Below are 17880 nucleotides of genomic sequence, written 5' to 3' on the forward strand. Positions count from 1 at the left end.
GCATCTTCCTTGCACAGATGGGGAAACCGAGGCCCAGGGAGCCGGGGTGAGACGGGAGTTAGTGGAAGGGCTGGGGCCTCTCCCCTCCGGGACCCCCTCCCACCCCAGGGACCCGGGTTCCCAGGGGGACAGGCCGGAGCGCTGGGAAAGCCTGGAGGGCCAGGCTCGGAAAGAGGACAGCAGGGCAGTAGGGAGCTGAGCCGAGCGAGGGCGAGTGCAGGGCTGGGTTGGAGGTGGGAGTTGGGGAGCCGCCCGCCATCCCCCAGGATTGGGGACCACGTCCCAAGGCCACACCAAGCCGGCTCCCTCAGCCCAGCAGGCAGGGGGCACAGGTGTCCGCGGGAGGGGCCAGAGCCAGACAGGAGGGAGGACAGCATCCGAGTCACAGTGGGGCTGGGCTGGCATCAGACGCAGACCAGCATGCGGGCAGCCCCTGACCCCTCGGCCTGCAGTCGCCCGTCAGCATCAAAGGCTGAGTGACGCCGAGGCTGCAGGGGCGCGTGCCCTTTCATCGCAGGGCCGTCGCCAGGCTTGTCCCCGAGTCTGTGGCCTGGCCCCAGGACACCGCCAACCGCTCCTCCAAAGGAGTTCAAGGGACATGGCGAGAAAGAAGGCCCCGGGTCCTCCAGAGCAACACGGAAAACTCTGTAATTCGGGGTGCCAGGCGCGCAGGCGGTGGGCGCGGGCGGGCGGGGCCGGGTCACTGTGTCTTGGCTTTCAGGAGCAGCCTCTGCACCATCTTGTACAGGAGGTCGAAGTGCTGGGGGCGGCGGGGGCGCAAGTGAGGCCGGGGCCCAGCGCACCCACCACGAGGAAGGCCCGGGGGCCGCGCGGGGTCACGTGCTCCCGGGCAGGGCCGGGGACGCGCCTCCTCCCACCCCGGGCCCCCGCTCACCTGGACCGCCGTGTAGGCCGTCCCGAGGTAGGCGCCGATGCAGACGGCCAGGAGCAGGTCGAAGACGGCTGGCTTGACCCTGGGGGGCGGCGGGGTCAGCGGGCGGCATGGGCCTGGCCCCCCTGCCCTGGCTGTCCCGCGGCCGCGGCCCCCGGCGGGCACTGGGCTCACCTGTAGGCGTTCATAACCTGCTTCAGCTGGTCGTAGAAGACGAACTCGGGGTCCCTGGGGAGACAGCGCTTTCTCAGTGGGCTCCCCACAACGGCCGCCCCCAGAGGCCAGGCTGCCCAGAGGCCCCGCCCACCCTGGGACCCGGAAGCCTGTCCCTCTGAGGGAAGAACCGTCCTTCATCAAGAAGTAACATCTTTCCTACTTCCTTTTTGGGGTCAACACACTCTTTGAAAATGAAATATGGTGACTGCAGAAACTTTACTGGTCTGGGAAGGATTTCTACAGAGGGAGAACGACCACGGCCTGGGAGTCAGAGACCCCAGCTCCAGGGCTGTGGGTCCACTCTGAGCCTCGGTTTCTTCTTCTGCCCAAACGCTCTGTCTCCCAGGAGTTGGGAGGAAGACAGAGAGCCAGCGAGGGGCACCGAGCAGTCTGGGGCACGTCTCCTGCCCCTGGATGCCCCCAGGCGCCCCTCCTACCACAAGGCATGGAGGTGCTCGCTCGGCCTAGCCGGGAAGCTGGGATGCACCGAACAGAAAAAAGACAAAACCTGGGGGCCTGGATCCTGAGGGCAGACGGGGGACCGGGAGGAGGCCGCAGGGGACGCTCCGGGGCCCCCGTCCGGGCCGGGCCTTACCGCTTGTCGGCCTTGACGTGGTGTGGCTTCACCTCCTTCAGGTAGCGGCCCAGGTAGTGCTCGAGCGTGCTCAGGAACGGGCCGTCCTTGCCCACCAGCTGCGCGGCCCGCGGCTGGTGCGTGAGCCAGTCCATCACGGAGTCCAGCTGCTCCTGCTGGATCTGCTGCGGGGACGCGGCCGCCGTCACGGCCCCCGCCCGCCGGGGCCCCCGCTCGCCCGCCCGCCTGCCGTTACCATCTGCTCCGTGAAGACGGGCATGTCCGGGGGCGTCCCCTGCGGAGAGAGGGGGTCGGGGCCTGAGTCCCAGCCGCCCGGCCGGCGGGGGGCTCGCGGGGGCGGGGGGCTCACCTTGTCCGTCAGGTTGTAGATGACCCGGGTCAGGGCCTCCGCGATCAGCCTCGTGTTCCGGGTCAGGGTTTTAGAGTCGACCCGGGACCTGCGAGGGCAGATTTGGGGAGAAACACACATATATAATATATACACACACCCTGTAGTGAGGTGAAGTGTCCCCAAAGTCACGCCCTCCCGGGACCTGAGGCCGTGAGCCAATCTGGACGTGGGGTCTCTGCGGCCGTGGTTATAAGATGAGGGCACGCTGGGGTGGGGGCCCTAAGTCCACCGGCCAGTGCCCTGCTAAGGGGGACATCTGACCCAGACGCAGACAGGGAGATGACTGTGTGACGACAGGCAGAGACGGGGGTGACGTGGCCACAAGCCAGGGGACACCAGGACTGTCGGCCACAGACCCGTAAGAAGGAACTGTGGGGCCAAACGTCACTGATCTGAGTGGGTGTGGGGGACGGGGCCTCCCAGGGAGGGCAGAGGGGTGACCAGCGGGGGGCCCGTGCCTCCTTCCCGCCAGCTCTCCTTTGCTCTCGGCTCCCTCTGCCCTGGAGCCCTAATCCAGCTCACAGCCCTCGGTTCCAGCACCACCTCCTCCAGGAAGCCCTCTAGGAAACTCCGAGGTCCCAGGACCGGCCGTGCTGGCTCTCCCTCTGGGCCCCCTCTGGGACCAGCTCGTCACCCCCCAGCAGATCTGTGTCCAGTAGCCAGGCTGCTGCCCAGGGCCAGCCAGTGAGCCTACCCAGCCTGGACACAGTGACCGAGGCCACCGTAAAACCCAGCCCACTGAGGGCTGACATGCCAGTGGGGGAGACAGACAGACGGGACGTGAGGTCACAAAATGATGGAAGCCAGAGGTGCCCGGTGTCCCGGAGAGACAGCAGGACAGGATCGGGAGGCGATGTCTCCCTGAGGGGGCGCGAGGAGCCGGGGAGACGGGGCGCAGCTCTCCAGGCCACCAGCAGGGCCAGCCGTGCAAAGGCCCGGAGGCAGGAGCTGTGGCGTCTGAGCAGCAGGGTGGACTGAGGTGCCCAGTGTCTAGGGGTCACGTGTAGGGAGTCGCTCTGCCCTCCTTGCCACCAATAACAGGGAGGTTATGACCCCTGACCCCAGCCCCTCACTCACCGGGCTCAGGCGAGCCACCCTCCTCTCCGTTCCTCACACTGCCAGGCTCACGCCGGTGCCCCCCCCACCTCCCCAAGGCGGGTTCCTTCCCTCGGGGTGCCCGTCTACTCCGGAAAGAACGTTCTAGAAGGCGGCTCGCCGCGCTCACCGCACGTCCATGATGCTGCTGCGCTGGCCGTCGCGGTGGCTCTCCAGGTGCGAGAGCGTGAAGGCAGGCAGCCGGCGGATGGCGAAGCGCTCGTGCTCCCAGGCCAGGATGTCGTCTGCCAGGTTGATCTTCTTGTGCACCATGGAGAAGCGCACCTCTGGGAACTGGTGGGCCGCCACCTGCGCCGGCCAAGCCGTCAGGGCCGCCGCCCCGCGCCCCGGCCCGCCAGCCTCTGTGGGGCCCTCCCCGAACCTCCCGCGTCTGGGAAGTGGGGGGAAGCCCCCACGCGGGGTCCCTCGTTTACAAAGTGCCCGATCTGACACCCGGCGGATGTGACACCAGGTGACGAGGGGCGGGGGGCCCGTCCGTGCAGGGGCGCGCACCATCTCGAGCTCGCGCAGGAAGGCGTGCTGCAGCGTCCCCTCCCGCGGCGGCTTGGACACGTGCAGGTGCAGGCCGTCCCCCCGGCCCACGGTGTCCAGGCAGAGGACGAAGGCCACGTTGTCCTGCAGCAGGCTGGAGTCTGCGGGTGGCGAGAGCCGGCGTGGGCGCGAGAACCGGGGCCCCCCCTGCCCCGCCCGGCCAGCGGCCCTCACCTGTGTGGTCCAGGTTGTCCTCCAGCCAGCGCTTGGTGCCCTGGTAGTTGAACTTGCCCCCTCCGGACGCAAAGAACAGCAGGTTGTACCTGGGGGAGCGGGGGCGTCAGCTGGTCCCCGACAGCGAGGGGGTGGTCCCGAGTACGAAACCCTGACCTGCCCTTAGAGCAGGGGCCCCCTCGACCCTGTGACATCGGGGCCGGGTCACTCTCTGCGCTGTGGGGGGCTGAGCGGCATCCCTGGCCCCACCCACTCGATGCAGGAGCTCCCCCAGTGTGACAGCCACACATGTCCCCAGACGTGGCCCCGTGTCCCGTGGGGGCGGGGGCTCAGCTCCAGGCCCGGCCCACCCGCACCCCTCAACACACAGACACTTCCCCAGGTCAGAGCCGCCTCTGGCCACGAGGCTCAAAGGGACGGGGGTGACGGGCCCCGTGGCTGGCGCGGGCACGTACGCGGCGTGGGTGCGCTTGTAGGTGTAGAGCCGGGAGAAGAGCCGGGCGAGCTCCAGCAGCACGGAGACGCCGCTCCCGTTGGAGTCTGCGCCGTGCGACAGCCACTGCGGGCGGGAGACGAGGCCGGCGGTCACCCAAGGCCACCCAGGGCAGCTGCCCACCCTCAACAACCCCCACCCGCCCCCGGGGCCACGTCTCCAGCGTGCGGCTGGACCCGTCCTCTGGTCGGACCCCGGACTGACAGCACCCCGATGTCTGCAGGGCCGAGCCCCCCGCAGCTCTGCCCCCCGCCCGGGGGGAGGTCCACGCGTGCACCCACGGGGGCGGCCGCCGTCTGGCCTCGGCACCTGCACCGGGAACCCCGCACCCCATGCTGTGGGGGTCGGCACAGGCTCCCTCCAGCCGGACCACCCGTCTTCCACCGCCCCCCACTGGGCCCTCTGAGCCGAAGCAACATTCCCAACAGGGCGACAATCAGTTCTCGGGGAGACAAAAAAATCTCGCGTTCTCTAATGGGGCTTGGACCCTCCCAAGGTCACAGTCCACAAACTGATATATCCTGTGTGGATGGCATTAAAATTCACGGGGAGGGACGACACGACGCTCAGGGAGAGAACCAGACACAGAAGGACACACGGTGTGTGATTCCGTTGATGTGAAATGTCCAGAATAGGCACATCCACAGACAGAAAGTAGGTTCATGGTTGTCAGAGGCTGGGGAGGGGATGGGGGGGTGACTGCTGATGGGGACGGGGCTTCCTTTAGGGGTGATGGAATGTTCTGGAAGTAGACAGTGGTGACGGCAGCACAACTTTGTGAACGTCCTAGAAACCACTGAACTATATGCTTTAAAAAGATGGGGCTGGCCCTGTGGCCTCGTGGTTAAGTCCGGCGTGCTCCGCTTTGGTGGCCCAGGTTTGGTTCCTGGGCGTGGACCTACACCTCTGCTCATTATCCTTTCTCTGTACAAACCACGGCCGTGAGGGTGACCACTGCTAAGTCCTGAGGTCCTCCCAGTGGCTTGTCAAACTGGGGGGTGGTCCTGGGGACCCGACACAGACACCCCGGGCTCAATTCCTGGCCCGGCTGAGAGCCCCACCCCTGCTCAGCCTCCGTGTCAGCCTCACGAAGACGCCCACCCCGCGGGGTCCTCACGGGGCCCCGAGGTAATGCCTGAAGGGCCCTCAGAGGGCCGGCGCTGCCCCCCACACCGCAGCCCCGGAGCAGACAGACGACAGGGGAGGGGGCCCCCCTCCGAGGGGCACGCGTACGTACGGGGGCCACTCCGAAGGCGTCGTAGTGGGCCACGATGACGATGGTGGGGAGGTCCTCTCCGCCCAGCCCCGTCAGCCGCCCCTGCAGAGAGACAGTCTGTGAAGCACCCACCGGCCGGGCGCTCCACCTGGCGAGGGCGGCGGTGGGGACAGTATTTCTGGGTTTCCCGGCTCTACGCCTTTGTCACAACTGCTCAGAACGAACATGAACACCGCGTGGCCGTGTGCCAATAAAACTTTATTTACAAACGCAGACAGAGGGCCGACAGGGCTCAGGGAGAGCGGAGGGAGGCCTAACGCCCCGCTCCCTCCCCGCCCCCACTTCCCACACGGATAACAGGGAGCACGCAGGGCTCGCGGCAGCACAGACGTTTCCAGAACCGAAGGCCAGACCCCCAAATGGCGAGAGGGGCCCATCAGACCCTCGGCGACTCTGTCTGCTGTTACCCCAGAGCAAACCGGACCAACCCCAGCGCAACCTGACCTCCGGGAGCCAGACCGCAAGGACCCGGCCAGTGTGGGTTTTCTCTGCCCAGTCGATTTTGAGATATTCAAAAACGTACTCATCTTATTACTGTACCAACTGCATAGACGCTGCACCAGCTTCCCCGGGTCCCGAACTGGCCTGTCCAGCCCGCTCCCCCCAGAGCCCGGGTCCCCCTCACTGCCCCTCGGCTGCAGGCTCTCAGCCGGGACGCCCCCGAAGCCCTGCAAACCCACGAGAAGGGCCATTTGGTGATGGCGCCCGCCGCCCGGCAGAGCCCTCCTCTGCCTCATTTATTCTAAGTGCGCCTCCGTCGCCCCCAGACCTCTCCTAACGGGAAGTGAGCTTTGCGAGGGAGGAACAACATCTCGCTGGCCGCTGCCTCCCGCGCACAGTGGGGGCTCAAACAGCACTCGCGGAAAGGCATGGGATTCTCGCCTGACTCCGTGCTGCACGGCCCTGAGGACTCAGTCTGGAGGGGAAGGGGCGGCTCAGAGCGCGGCTGCACCCCAACTTCCACCCGAGCCTGCGCGCCGACACCAGGGGGCGGTCGAGCAGCCTTGCACCATCTGGGGTGAGGCCCTGGGGATTGGCGCCCACAGAAGCCCAATTAACACCGAAGGCGCTGCCTGGCCCAGCAGAGGGCTGGGGGACCGGCACGCTCGGCTACAAGTGCTCGCTGAGGGCCTACTGTGCGCCGGGCTCTGAGGACACAAGAGAGGCCAAAACGAACGTGGTCTCAGTGCACATGGAGCTCAGGCCAACGGAAAAAAACAAATGACACACAAGTTCCCAACGTGCCACACGGTGACAGCTACTCAGGAGAAAGAGACACCGGTGACACTGGCCCCGGGTTACCAAGCACGGGTGTCTACAAAGGCCTCGCCTGGTGGGCCTCGAGGGGAAGCCGCCCCCACTCCTGACCCCGGACACGCAGGGTCTGAGGAGCCGCCGTCGAGGACGCAGCCCCGGCCGCCACGCTCTTCCCGTATCCACATCCCTCGTCCCTGGTCCCTTCTCTGCGGAAGCCTCCTCGGCGGGGAGGGGACCCTGAGGACACCCCCCTCTCTGCACCCTCCTGCTCCCGGTCCTCCCCTCGCCCCCTCCTGACTCCTGGGCCCTTAAAGCTGCTGGAGCCTCTGGTCCGGCCCCCCCACCCCAGTGAGACCACCCCCACGGCTGACCCCCAAGGAGGGGAGAACGGAAGGGGGGAGCCAGTGTCTTCTCTGGCCTAGACGCCCCCTCACACCATCACCCTGGGCGATTAAGGGCTGGGCTCTTTCATGTCTGGCGTGCTGCTATAATCGGCCACCCAGGCACCCAGAGCTCAGCTCTCCCCCGGCTCAGCCAAGCTCAGGAAACAGGGGGTGTGTGGCCCCAGAAAGTTGTGAGGACACAGGGTTGGAGGTGACATGACGTGCCGAGAAGGGGCCGGCCACCCCGGGCCTGCGGGGAGAGCTGTGAGGCGGGGACAGCCCATGCAAAGGCCCTGCGGTGGGATGAGGCGGTGGTGCAGCAGGTGGCGGGGCTGGTGGGGGCCCCGCCTCCTCCCAGAGCAAGGCGGGCGGGCGATTTGGCCCGACGTCCCTATCAGAGGCTCCCTCCAGCAGGGAACGGGCCGAGGCGGCCAGTCTGCTGTCGGGCGAGGTTGGGCTGGCTGGGCTGGGGCTGAGGAGTCTGGACGCCCACGGTCCCCCGTCTCGGTGTGGCGGGCACTCACCTCCACGCTGGTGATGAGCCAGTCACTCACGGCCTTGCTCTGGACCCCACTGGTGACCATCTGGAAGCCGTTGGCGGTGGCAGTGTGGAGCAGCACTGGGGACAGGAGGGGAGGGTCAGCGGAGCCCCGGGGCTTCCTGGTCTCCCCGACACCCAGACCCTAGGGTGCGTGGTGTGTGTGCAGCAGTCACCACACAGATGTGAACGCAACACAACGACTGGACACGGGAGGGCCCGTGAGCGTCTAGAAGAGCCGATGAGACAGACACCCCGACCCCAGGCAGGCGGCGGGGAGGGCACGGGCGCCCTCAGACTCAGCCTCCCCAGGACCAATTTGGCATGCAGATGACAAGACGGTCACCCCGGTGGTGACCCAGACACAGGAGTTTCCCGTCTGACAGCCCACGAGCCTCCAGCCAGCCCCGAACCCCGGGACGGCGTGAGCACCGAGGTCTGGTGACCTGTTCTCGGTGAGCAGGCGGCACCGTCTCCGTCTCCGTCTCAGTGCAAGCCAACGGTCCACGTGGACGCCACTCTTCAGCCGGGGCCAGGGACTGCCCCACAACGCCCACGAGCTCCCCCTCTCCCAAGCCCGCTTCTTCTCTTGGCGCGTTTCAGAACATGATCGTGACGCGTGTGTAAGCCATTATCAGTGGGGAGAAGAGCACCCCTCAGGACTCTGCGGTATTTCTGCAACTTCTCCTGAATCTTAACGTATTCCAAAACAAGCAAGCGATTTCTAACAAAGACAGTTGTGATCAATATTTGGGAACTTATATCCTGTTTTACCCACTAACCAACGCAAAATAAGCGCTCTCTCGTGCCACTAAAAATCCCATCCCAAAGTCATTTTTAGTGGCTGCATGATATTCCACCAAGTAGCCGATTCCTCCTCCCCTCTGCTCTAACTGCACATTTAGGTCTGCCCCAAATTCACTCCTCTGCTGCTACCATGCAGACGGCCCCCGTCAAGACTTGAATCTAGACCAGGGGACGGCAAACTCCTCCTGTAAAGGGCCGGAGAGTCAGTATTCTCGGCTCTGTGGGCCAGACAGTCTGTCGCAGCCACTCTACTCTGCTGGTGTAGCGAGAGCCGCCCTAAACCCTCTGTAAAGGCTGGCCGTGTGCCGATAAAACTTCATTCACATGAACAGGCAGCCCACGGGCCGCAGTTTGCCAGCCCCCAAGCTAGAGACCCACACAGCTGACAATCTGGCCTGGAGGAATCAACCTTTCACAGCTTAAGCACCTCTTATCAAACTGTGTCCCCGAGGCGGCGGGCCGAGTCTGCCCGGGTCAGCACACCGCCCGCCCCGTCCGCTCTGTCCTCCCCTTTTCTGCTCCGGCCCTTTCCGCGGGTGAGGAGAGCACTGGCGGCTCCTCTCGGCTCCATTTCTTCTGTCACTTTTCCCAGCTCACTCCCAACACGGCCCACTCCTGCGCAAGCCCCCTGCAGCCTCTGCAGCCCACGGGGTGGGAGGCACGGGGTCTCCTCTCCCCAGGAAGGCTGCTGACCCTCCCGATGTACTCAAGTGAGACGAGACACCCGGAATTCACCCGGCAGGTAGAACGGACAGAGAAAACCCAATGGACGCTCATGCTTTCCACAACCATCCAGGGGCTGCGGATGGGAGACCCCTCCCTCCAAACCAGCGGTTCTCAAGCTTTGGTTTGCCTGGGAATGGGCGGTGGGGAGGGTTGGGGGCTGCAAAATGCAGGGTCCCGCCCCCCGGCCCCGAGACTGACACTGCAGCTCCGGGTTGAGGCGGTGACCTGCACTGTTAAGGATGGGTGACAGACGCCACGTGATGGCTTTAACAATGTCCTAGAAATGCACAGCCCAACCCCGGCCGGCGACTGGGAAGGGCCCCGTGCCCGCCCCCGTGCCCGCAGCCCGAGCCCACCTTCAGCTGCAGAGGCAGAGCCCTGGGAGGCGGAGGCGGCCTGCGTCTGCTCGTAGATGGAGAGCAGGGCCTCGTCTTCCACGGCAAAGTACACGGGCACGATGGTCTCCATGGCGAGCATCTCGGGCTCGATCTCCATGAATTGCTGGGGAGAGACACACGTTCAGGGGGCCCCTGGCCCGGGGGAGCCCGCTGGCTGCCCCCAGAGGGCGGGCAGGCAGGGGCCTGGAGCACGCCTGCTGTGAGACTGGCTAACGAGGCCGGGGTCACGCTGGAGGGAAGGACGGGGCAGGAGGGGGAGGGGAGGGGACAAGGACGGACGGGCGAGGCATGGTGATGCTTGTGGGGCCCCCTGGACAGTCCCCCTCAGGGAGGAAGTACGTTGGGAGAATGGGCACCAGAGCCGGGTCTGGGGTCAGGTCTGGTGTCACCGCAGGCTGTGCCACCCCCACTGGCCATCACGTCCTCGGCTCTAAGTGGGTGACAGATATTGGCTTCCCGGGACCCGCACAGACAGCGGGCGTGAGCTGCCTCAGCTGCCCCACACCCCTGGTCATGTGCAAAACCACCTCCCCCCCCATGTCTCGTGGGACCCTATCAGACCCCTGAAACTCGAAGCAGATCCCTCCCCTCGGCTCTGCGGACATGGGGCCGGGTCACTCTCTGTGTGTGGGGCTGTCCTGGGCGCTGTGGGGGGTTGAGCAGCATCCCTGGCCCCACCCACTCGATGCCAGGACCCGTGACAACCACAGATGCCCCCAGACATGGCCCCGTGTCCCCCAGGGTCAGAATCACTCCGGAGGAACCACCGAGGAAGGGGAACAGGCGCTGTCCCACGTCCCGAAGGAGGAGGACACAGGGAGGTGACATGACCCTCCCACGGAAGCTTCTGGCCGAGCCCGTGCGGGGGGCTCACCCGGATGACGTCCTGGGGCACGGCGGCCATGGCCCGCGGCAGGATGATGACCACGGCGCCGGCCGACTGGCGCAGCGCCCTCTGGTAGCGCTCGTAGGAGAAGTCGAGCAGCCGCATGAGCACGCAGCGGCGGCTCAGCACGTCTGCGTCCACCGTGCGGGCCTCCGTGTTGAGCACGGCGTTCCGCGTGCCTGGAGGGGAGGGGGGGTCACCCTCAGCCCGCAGGCGACCCGCTCGGGCGCCCCAGGCCCCGTCATCGGCCGCGGGGACGCAGGCGAGGCCGTGTCGCTCAGGGCAGGCTCCCCGCTGCCCACGGGCGCGGCCCCCTGAACCCGGGGAGTCTCGGGGCTCCCGAGAGCCGAGGGAAAGCTGGGACCCTCCCCCCGCCCGCGCCTCCATCCACACGGTCTGGATGGGGCCCACCCAGCGGTGCAGCCCGGACGCCACCGCTCCGGAGCACACGGCACAGGCGGCCCCCCTTCTCCCCAGGGGCAGCCACCCCTCAGAAGGGGCGCCGTCCCCGTCCCTCCAGCACCCTGCCCGCCGCTGGCCTCGCGGGCACAGCTCCCCCTAAGGGGACGGGGCGTGGTGACAAGCTCCTCCCGCGTCACCGCAGCAGCTCAGGGGACTGGTGTGTCAGCCCACCCGACAGAGACCAGGGTCCGCTCAAGCCGCCCCTTCGTCGCAGAAAGCCAGCGGGGGCCCCGGACTGGAAGCCAGACGGCCCCCTCCCAGTCCCTGGACGCAGGTCCACAGATGCCCGCGGACCAAATCCGACCCCTCCTGCCCCCCTCGGCTGCTGGGTGGTCCCAGCTCCCACTCCAGTCCGTCACCCAGCGGGGGAGCCCCAGGGCTACAGGCCTGCCCTCCCCGGCTCCCAGCGCCCGGTCCTGCCCTGAGCCCCTCTCTGGACTCCCTCTTGTCCTCAGGGCTCTCCGGCCGCCTTGTTCCTCTCCCCAGCAGGACGCAGCATCCTTCGGAACGGCTACTCGCCATCTGCTCCCCTAACTGAACTGGGGGCTCCGGGGGCGGCGACCTCGTTCTGTTTCCTGCAGGAGAAACGCAGCCCCGACGGCAACCCCCGGCCCTGCAGGCTCCTGACGAACAGAGGCCGGGAGAAGGAACAGACAAACGCTGTCCCCGACCCAGAGAGCTCGGACACACTACTGCTCTCCACCGCCTTCCACACCGGGGCCGGGTCACTCTCTGGGGGGCTGTCCTGGGCGCTGTGGGTGGCCAAGCAGCACCCCTGCCCCACCCACTCAATGCCTGGAGCACCCCCAGTGTGACAGCCACAGACGTCCCCAGACGTGGCCCAGCGTCCCCTGGGGGGCAGTCACCCAGGTGGGAACCCTTGCTCTGTACGCAGCACCAACTCCCATCTCTGCTGAGAGCTCAGGAAAGATCTCGAGAACCAGGGAGGGAGCGAGAGGCTGTTTCCGGGCTCGGACCCCGGCCCACTCATGAGCTCTGCCCAGACAACGGAACCAGGACGGCGCAGAGAGCTGTCCCACGGCCGAGGGCCCTGGGACACGGCACGGGGGCACAGCCACCTCGAGCGCGTTCTGGTGGAGAGGGGTACCCGGGAGAGGCCACGTAGACGTTCAACGTAGGACCGTGGAGGGGGCGCAGACATCTCTGCGGCTTCCCACAGGAGCACCGTCCCCGTGGACGGGGGAAAGGGGCTCGGGCAGCCGCCAACTGCCAGGACCACCACACCCAGCTGGGAAGCTGCCAGAAATCCCAACTCGTACGTCAAATGGCCACAACTTAAGGGCAAGCAGAGTCCAAAACGTCTCAAACGCTGCAGGCCGACCCGGGATGCACAAGTCAACAAACCCTAACGCACGTGGAGGCCGCATGTGGCCCCCGGGGTCTCCAGTTTGACACACACACAGGGAACGCTCAAAACACTGATGCAGGGAAGCGGCTCAGCCGGCTCTGAAGGTCGGTCGAGGCTGCAGGACTGCCGGGGAGGCGACACCCATGCTCTCGAGGACGTGACTGCGCTAGGCCTCCGCGAAGCCTCGGGCTCGGGCTCGGGGCCAGGAGCGCAGGGCCCGCCTCTGCTTTCCAGGAACGCCGTCTGGGAAAGTGGGCAGACGGGAGAGGGCCCGCTTCCAACGGGGCGTCCTGAGGGGCTGGTCAGCGGGAGGCGGCCGGAGGGACACAGGAGTGGCAGCGCCCAGGTGGGAAAGGGGAGGGCCGGCTCAGGAGCAGGGGGCCTGCGACCAAGGAGCCAGGGTGGGCCGTGCGCCCCAGGCCAGGGGGCTCCCTGCCTCCGCCCCCAACCCTCCTGTCCCCACCCCTCCCAGGGCCTTTCTCTGCTTGAGGCCGCAGGCCCGGCGGGGGCAGGTGGCAAAGACCTTCAGGACGCCCTTGAAACTCCGAGAATGCCGGGAAGGCCCCTCCCCCGTGCCCCACCTGCGCCACACACGCGGCCTCCCAGGGGCGGCTCCAATGTCACCTTGGGGGTGGGGACTCGAGGGCCTACTGTGTGCGTCCTCTCCCTGGGCCTGCCGCTCCTGCAGGGCAGGAATCAGGACCCCCCTTTCCAGGAGGAAGCAAGGCCACAGAAGGGAAGGTGGGGGAGGGCAGAGCCGGTGGACACCATCCCCCCACAGCCCCCCAGACTCTGAGGGCCCCAGGGGCGGAGACCACCTCCGCCGACACGCCCTTAAAGCTGGCACAGCCCCCTCACCCCGGCGTCAGGATGGGCAGAGGCTGGGCTCGGTGGACGCCACGAAGATGGGCAGTGGACACCTGGAGAGCAGTCGGCGGTCCCCACAACGGGACCAGACCCGAACGGGGGCAGCAAACTCTTCTATCAAGGGCCGGAGGGCCGATCCTCTCGCCTTCCCAACCACACGGTGTCTATGTAACTACTCACCCTGCCTTTGCGCGTGAGACCACCAACCCCGGCCCGGCTGTGTGCCAATAAAACTTTATTTACAACAAAGGGTGGAGGGCCCCGGCCCAGCAAGCCCGCCCGTGTGGGTGTGGGGTGCTAACGTCCCCGGCTCCTAGCGCATCGAGTGAGGGGGCGTGAGTGGGTCTCTCACTGCAGCGTGGGCACAGACCCAGCGGCCTGAGCGGCGTGTCACCCCGGGGGGGCCAGAGTCCACCTGGCAGGGGGCGAGGTCACACCCGGCCGTCCCTGGCTGACGGCCTGTCCCTCAGGCCGGCTCACACCTCTGCACGGAGCACACGCCTTGCCTTCCCAGCAACCCGCCCCGAGTTTCTCAACAGGAGCCAACAGGAAGTTGGGCAAGGAGAGACCAGAGCAAGGGCTGCCCCGGAGGAGAGCCCGCGGGAGGCGGGGAGGGGGCGCTCCCCACACTGGGGAGCCTGCAGCAGCAGTGACCCAGCAGAGCTGCCCTCAGAGGCACTGTCACCCGGAGATCCGGGGCTCCCTCCCGGCCACACCCAGCACAAGCAGCAAGGCCTCAGACGCCAGGGGCCGCCCCTCCAACACCCAATCCCCGCTCAGCACTGGATCCCGCCAGCCTCTCCCATGGGTCCCCCACCAGGGACACCAGCATGGGGGTGCAGAGGCGGGAGCCCCATGAGGGGTCTCATCCGAGCTCCGAGCCGGGCCTCTGCCTCCCCAGGCTGCAGATGAGACACACTCCGCCAAGACGGGTGGGCACCCCGCCAGGGCCCCTGTGCTCGCCCCCCAAGCCCGCAGTCTTTACAGACTGGCTGGGGGGACGCCCCACTCGGGACACGCTGGGTCTGAGTCTCTCACCGGGAGCCACAAAGACGGGGGGCTGGGAAGGAGGGCATGTGGCAGAGACGCCAGGTGGGAAAAAGAACGGGAAGGAATCACAGGATCAGGGGACAGGACTCAGAGAAGGGAGGGCAAGAGAAGGAGGGAGTTGAGGGCGAGCACGGGGGAGGGAGGGGACCGAGGAGGAGAACGTCCCCAAGGATCCGCACGGAGGGAGACGGAGAGGGCGGCCCTGCAGTCAGAACAGACAGCGGATCCCGCAGCCCGTCTCCTGGGCAGGTTTGGGGGAAGAGGGGGACGCCATCAGCTGCGAGCAGGACAGCGCTGAGCGGGCCAGGGGAGACCCGGGCGTCCAGACGACGGCCGCCCGAGGGGCCGGAGAGAGAAGCTGGGTGTGCTGCCTGAGGAGGCGCCTGGCAAGGCCCCGACTGTGAGTGGGGCGAGTTGGGCCGGGGAACGACGGGGGCGAGCAGAGGGGCCCAGGACTCAGATCTGGGGAAACGGGTTATTCTGAGTTCCAGGGCCTGAGCCTCCTGGGTTGCGGATTTCTCTGGAAAAACTAGAGAAGCTCCAGACCGGGGCTGCCCAGGATGACAGCCACGAGCCGCACGTGGCTATTTAAGTTTATCACAACGCACAAGATGCCCTTCCTTGACTGCATGGGGCACCTCTAAGTGCCCGTGGTCACCTGTGGCCCGTGGCTCCCCTATCAGACAGTAAAGATTCAGAACCCATCCGTGGTCGCAGAGAGCTGCACGGGGCGGCGCTGGTGAAGACCCTTCCCCAGGAGAATGCCCGACAAGGCATCAGAGCGTGCCCACAGCATCAGCGGCTCCCGGCTTCCCGCCCAGCCGCCCGGGGCCTGGGGCCTCGGGTTGGGAAGCATCACTGTGACCCAGGTCTCCCCTCGGCACGGCTGACACTGGGGCCGGGTCCCTCTGGGGGGCCGTCCTGGGCACCGTGGGGGGTTGAGCAGCATCCCCGGCCCCACCCACTCAATGCCAGGACCCCAGTCACGACACCCACAAAGTCATCACCCAGGGACCCCTGGGTGGAGAACCACTGGCCTGAACAGAAACGACGTAACCCTGGGGCAAGGAGGGATCTGAGGGAAAGTCTGATCACGTCCCCAGAGACTGGGGCTCCCCGAGGGCCTGGGATGTTCCAAAAACAGGGGCCAGTCCAGGAGAACCGGGGCTCAGAGACGAACGAGACCACTAAAACTGGGGATGGGGCTCCTTCGTGGAGAGACTGGGCCCTGACTTGCGGGGACCTAAGGCACCAAACTGGAAAAAAACCAGAGACCAGAAGGTTGTGGAACAGCAGATATAGCTACAGTCCGGAGCAGATGAAGAAATTTACAATGACTTGGGCACTGAGGTCAAGACCTCGGCGGGGAGCGGAGCTGTGCAGGACCAGGTCTGGGGGTCTGGGGAGGGGACTGAGCTGGGTCCAAGACAATCCAGAAATCCCGGGAGAAGGAGCCAGTGGGGTTCGGGAAGCTGGGGGGTGGAAGGTGGGCTGAGGGGGTGGGTATGCACCAAAGGAGGGAGTAAGACAGGGGTCTGAAGGACAGCCCCCTGCCGGAGCCCAAAAGCGGGGGGACTGAACTGGGGGGCTTGGCTGAGAGATTCTGAGGAATCCAGCTCATGAGCCAGGACCCGGGGGGCCAAGAGCCTGAAGAGATGGGCCTCCACATGGGGCCAGGCCTGACGGGGGCAGAACAGGGCGTGGACAAACAGCACCCGGGAGCCCAGGGGCCGTGCAGGGTGCGGCGGCTCAGCCTGGCGGAGGCCAAGCAAGGAGTCCCACCCCCACATCAAGTAGGTCAAAGGTGGGAGCTCCTGGCGCCCGGCCTGACCCAGTGTCCTGGGAGGGGCTGGGGCAGCGCGACTCCGGCCCAGCTAGCAATCCGTGAAAGAGGGGACCCAAGGATCCAAGAGCAGGGAGCTTGGCCCGAGGGTGGGAGATTCTGGGTCCTGGGATATGCAAGCCTTGTCAGGGACGGAGGCCAGCGGGCTGTGGGCGCCAGCCCGGTGGGTTCCTGGGGCACTGGGAGGAGAGCGGGGGGCCTAGCGGGGGTCCAGGCAATCAGGCTCTCACTTGCCTGGGGCCTGGGTAACAACCTGGCGGCCCAAGTGAGACCTGTGGGCTGGACTCCTGCTGGACAAGGGGAAGTGGCAGGTGCTGGGACCTCAGGGAGCAAAGACCGGGTAAGGGAAGGGAGCAGCCCGAGAGGCCCGGGGGAGAGGGGAGCCGAGAGTAGGGAGGTCAGGAAGGGGAGGCCGGACCCAGGGGGAAGACCAGACCCAGGAAGGAGGCTGGAGACCCAGGAGGGGAACCGGGATGAAGGCCAGGACTGGGGAGGCCGGGGCCGGGGGGAGGCCAGGAGGGAGGAGGCCGGGCCGGGGGGTGGGGGAGGCCGAGAGCAGGGAGGCCGGGAGGGAGAGGGCCGGGCCGGGGGGGGGCGGGGAGGGAGGCCGGGCCGGGGGGGAGGCCGGGAGGGAGGAGGCCGGGCCGGGGGAGGCCGGGCCGGGGAGGCCGGGAGGGAGGCCGGGCCGGGGGAGGCCGGGAGGGAGGAGGCCGGGGCCGGGGGCGGGGAGGCCGGGAGGGAGGAGGCCGGGCCGGGGGAGGCCGGGAGGGAGGCCGGGCCGGGGGAGGCCGGGAGGGAGGAGGCCGGGCCGGGGGAGGCCGGGAGGGAGGAGGCCGGGCCGGGGGAGGCCGGGAGGAGGCCGGGCCGGGGGAGGCCGGGAGGGAGGAGGCCGGGCCGGGGAGGCCGGGAGGAGGCCGGGGGCCGGGGGAGGCCAGGAGGGAGGAGGCCGGGCCGGGGGAGGCCGGGAGGGAGGGAGGCCGGGCCGGGGGAGGCCGGGAGGAGGAGGAGGCCGGGCCGGGGGAGGCCGGGAGGGAGGAGGCCGGGCCGGGGGAGGCCGGGAGGGAGGAGGCCGGGCCGGGGGGGAGGCCGGGCCGGGGGGAGGCCGGGAGGGAGGCCGGGAGGGAGGAGGCCGGGCCGGGGGGGAGGCCGGGAGGGAGGAGGCCGGGCCGGGGGGAGGCCGGGAGGGAGGCCGGGCGGGAGGCGGGTCCACGCACCGTACGGCTGCCCCTGCAGATCGTACTGCTGCATGCGGTAGACGGTGAACTCGTGCGCCGCGTCGGCGGCGGGCAGCGGCGGCGCCACGAGCAGCAGCACGGCGGGCAGGAAGACGATGAAGCCGAGCGGCAGGCACGACGCCTTCAGCATGTTCTCCAGCACCTCGCCCGCTTCCTCCAGCATCCTGGCCGGCGGAGGGGCCGCGCGGGGCAGCAGCGGTGACCAGACGGCGGCGGCGGCGACTCCCGAGGACTCACCTCGGCATGGGTAGCCGCCGGGGTCCTGCGGGCGCCGCGCCGGGCAGCCCGCGCCCGCCCCGGGGTCCTGCGGGCACCGCCGCGGACCGCCCCGCGCCGCCGCGCGGCCTGCTGGGAGTTGTAGTCCTTCCCGCGCGC

At 67.6% G+C, this 17880-nt stretch overlaps 1 protein-coding gene across 2 annotated transcripts; it reads right to left on the bottom strand.

Moving 5' to 3' along the window:
- Positions 1–560: 560 nt before the first annotated feature.
- On the bottom strand, positions 561–17763 carry NCLN (nicalin). Of its 2 annotated transcripts, none has more exons than XM_014796055.2 (15): positions 17485–17763; positions 10668–10858; positions 9752–9896; positions 7849–7943; positions 5646–5726; positions 4371–4474; positions 3916–4004; positions 3703–3842; positions 3320–3498; positions 2053–2140; positions 1939–1977; positions 1704–1864; positions 1067–1120; positions 896–974; positions 561–760 (listed from the first exon to the last, which is right to left on the bottom strand). In XM_014796055.2, the coding sequence occupies exons 1-15, from the start codon at positions 17666–17668 to the stop codon at positions 701–703; spliced, it is 1689 nt and encodes a 562-aa protein (XP_014651541.1). In that variant the 5' UTR covers positions 17669–17763; the 3' UTR covers positions 561–700. The 2 variants fall into 2 exon arrangements, with proteins under 2 accessions (XP_014651541.1, XP_004441379.1); XM_004441322.2 differs by having other exon boundaries at positions 1704–1867.
- Positions 17764–17880: the final 117 nt, after the last annotated feature.

This window comes from Ceratotherium simum, chromosome 39 (assembly GCF_057802395.1).
Source record: "Ceratotherium simum simum isolate JZ-2026a chromosome 39, ASM5780239v1, whole genome shotgun sequence".
NCBI classification, from domain to species: Eukaryota; Metazoa; Chordata; class Mammalia; order Perissodactyla; family Rhinocerotidae; genus Ceratotherium; species Ceratotherium simum.

Coding starts and splice junctions, on each gene's coding strand:
- NCLN (XM_004441322.2), bottom strand. CDS start 17,668: ATGCTGGAGGAAGCGGGCGAGGTGCTGGAGAACATGCTGAAGGCGTCG. Junction 7,944..9,751: donor CTCTGCCTCTGCAGCTGAAG/GTGGGCTCGGGC, acceptor TCCTGTCCCCAG/TGCTGCTCCACACTGCCACC. Junction 975..1,066: donor CAGGTTATGAACGCCTACAG/GTGAGCCCAGTG, acceptor GCCGCCCCCCAG/GGTCAAGCCAGCCGTCTTCG.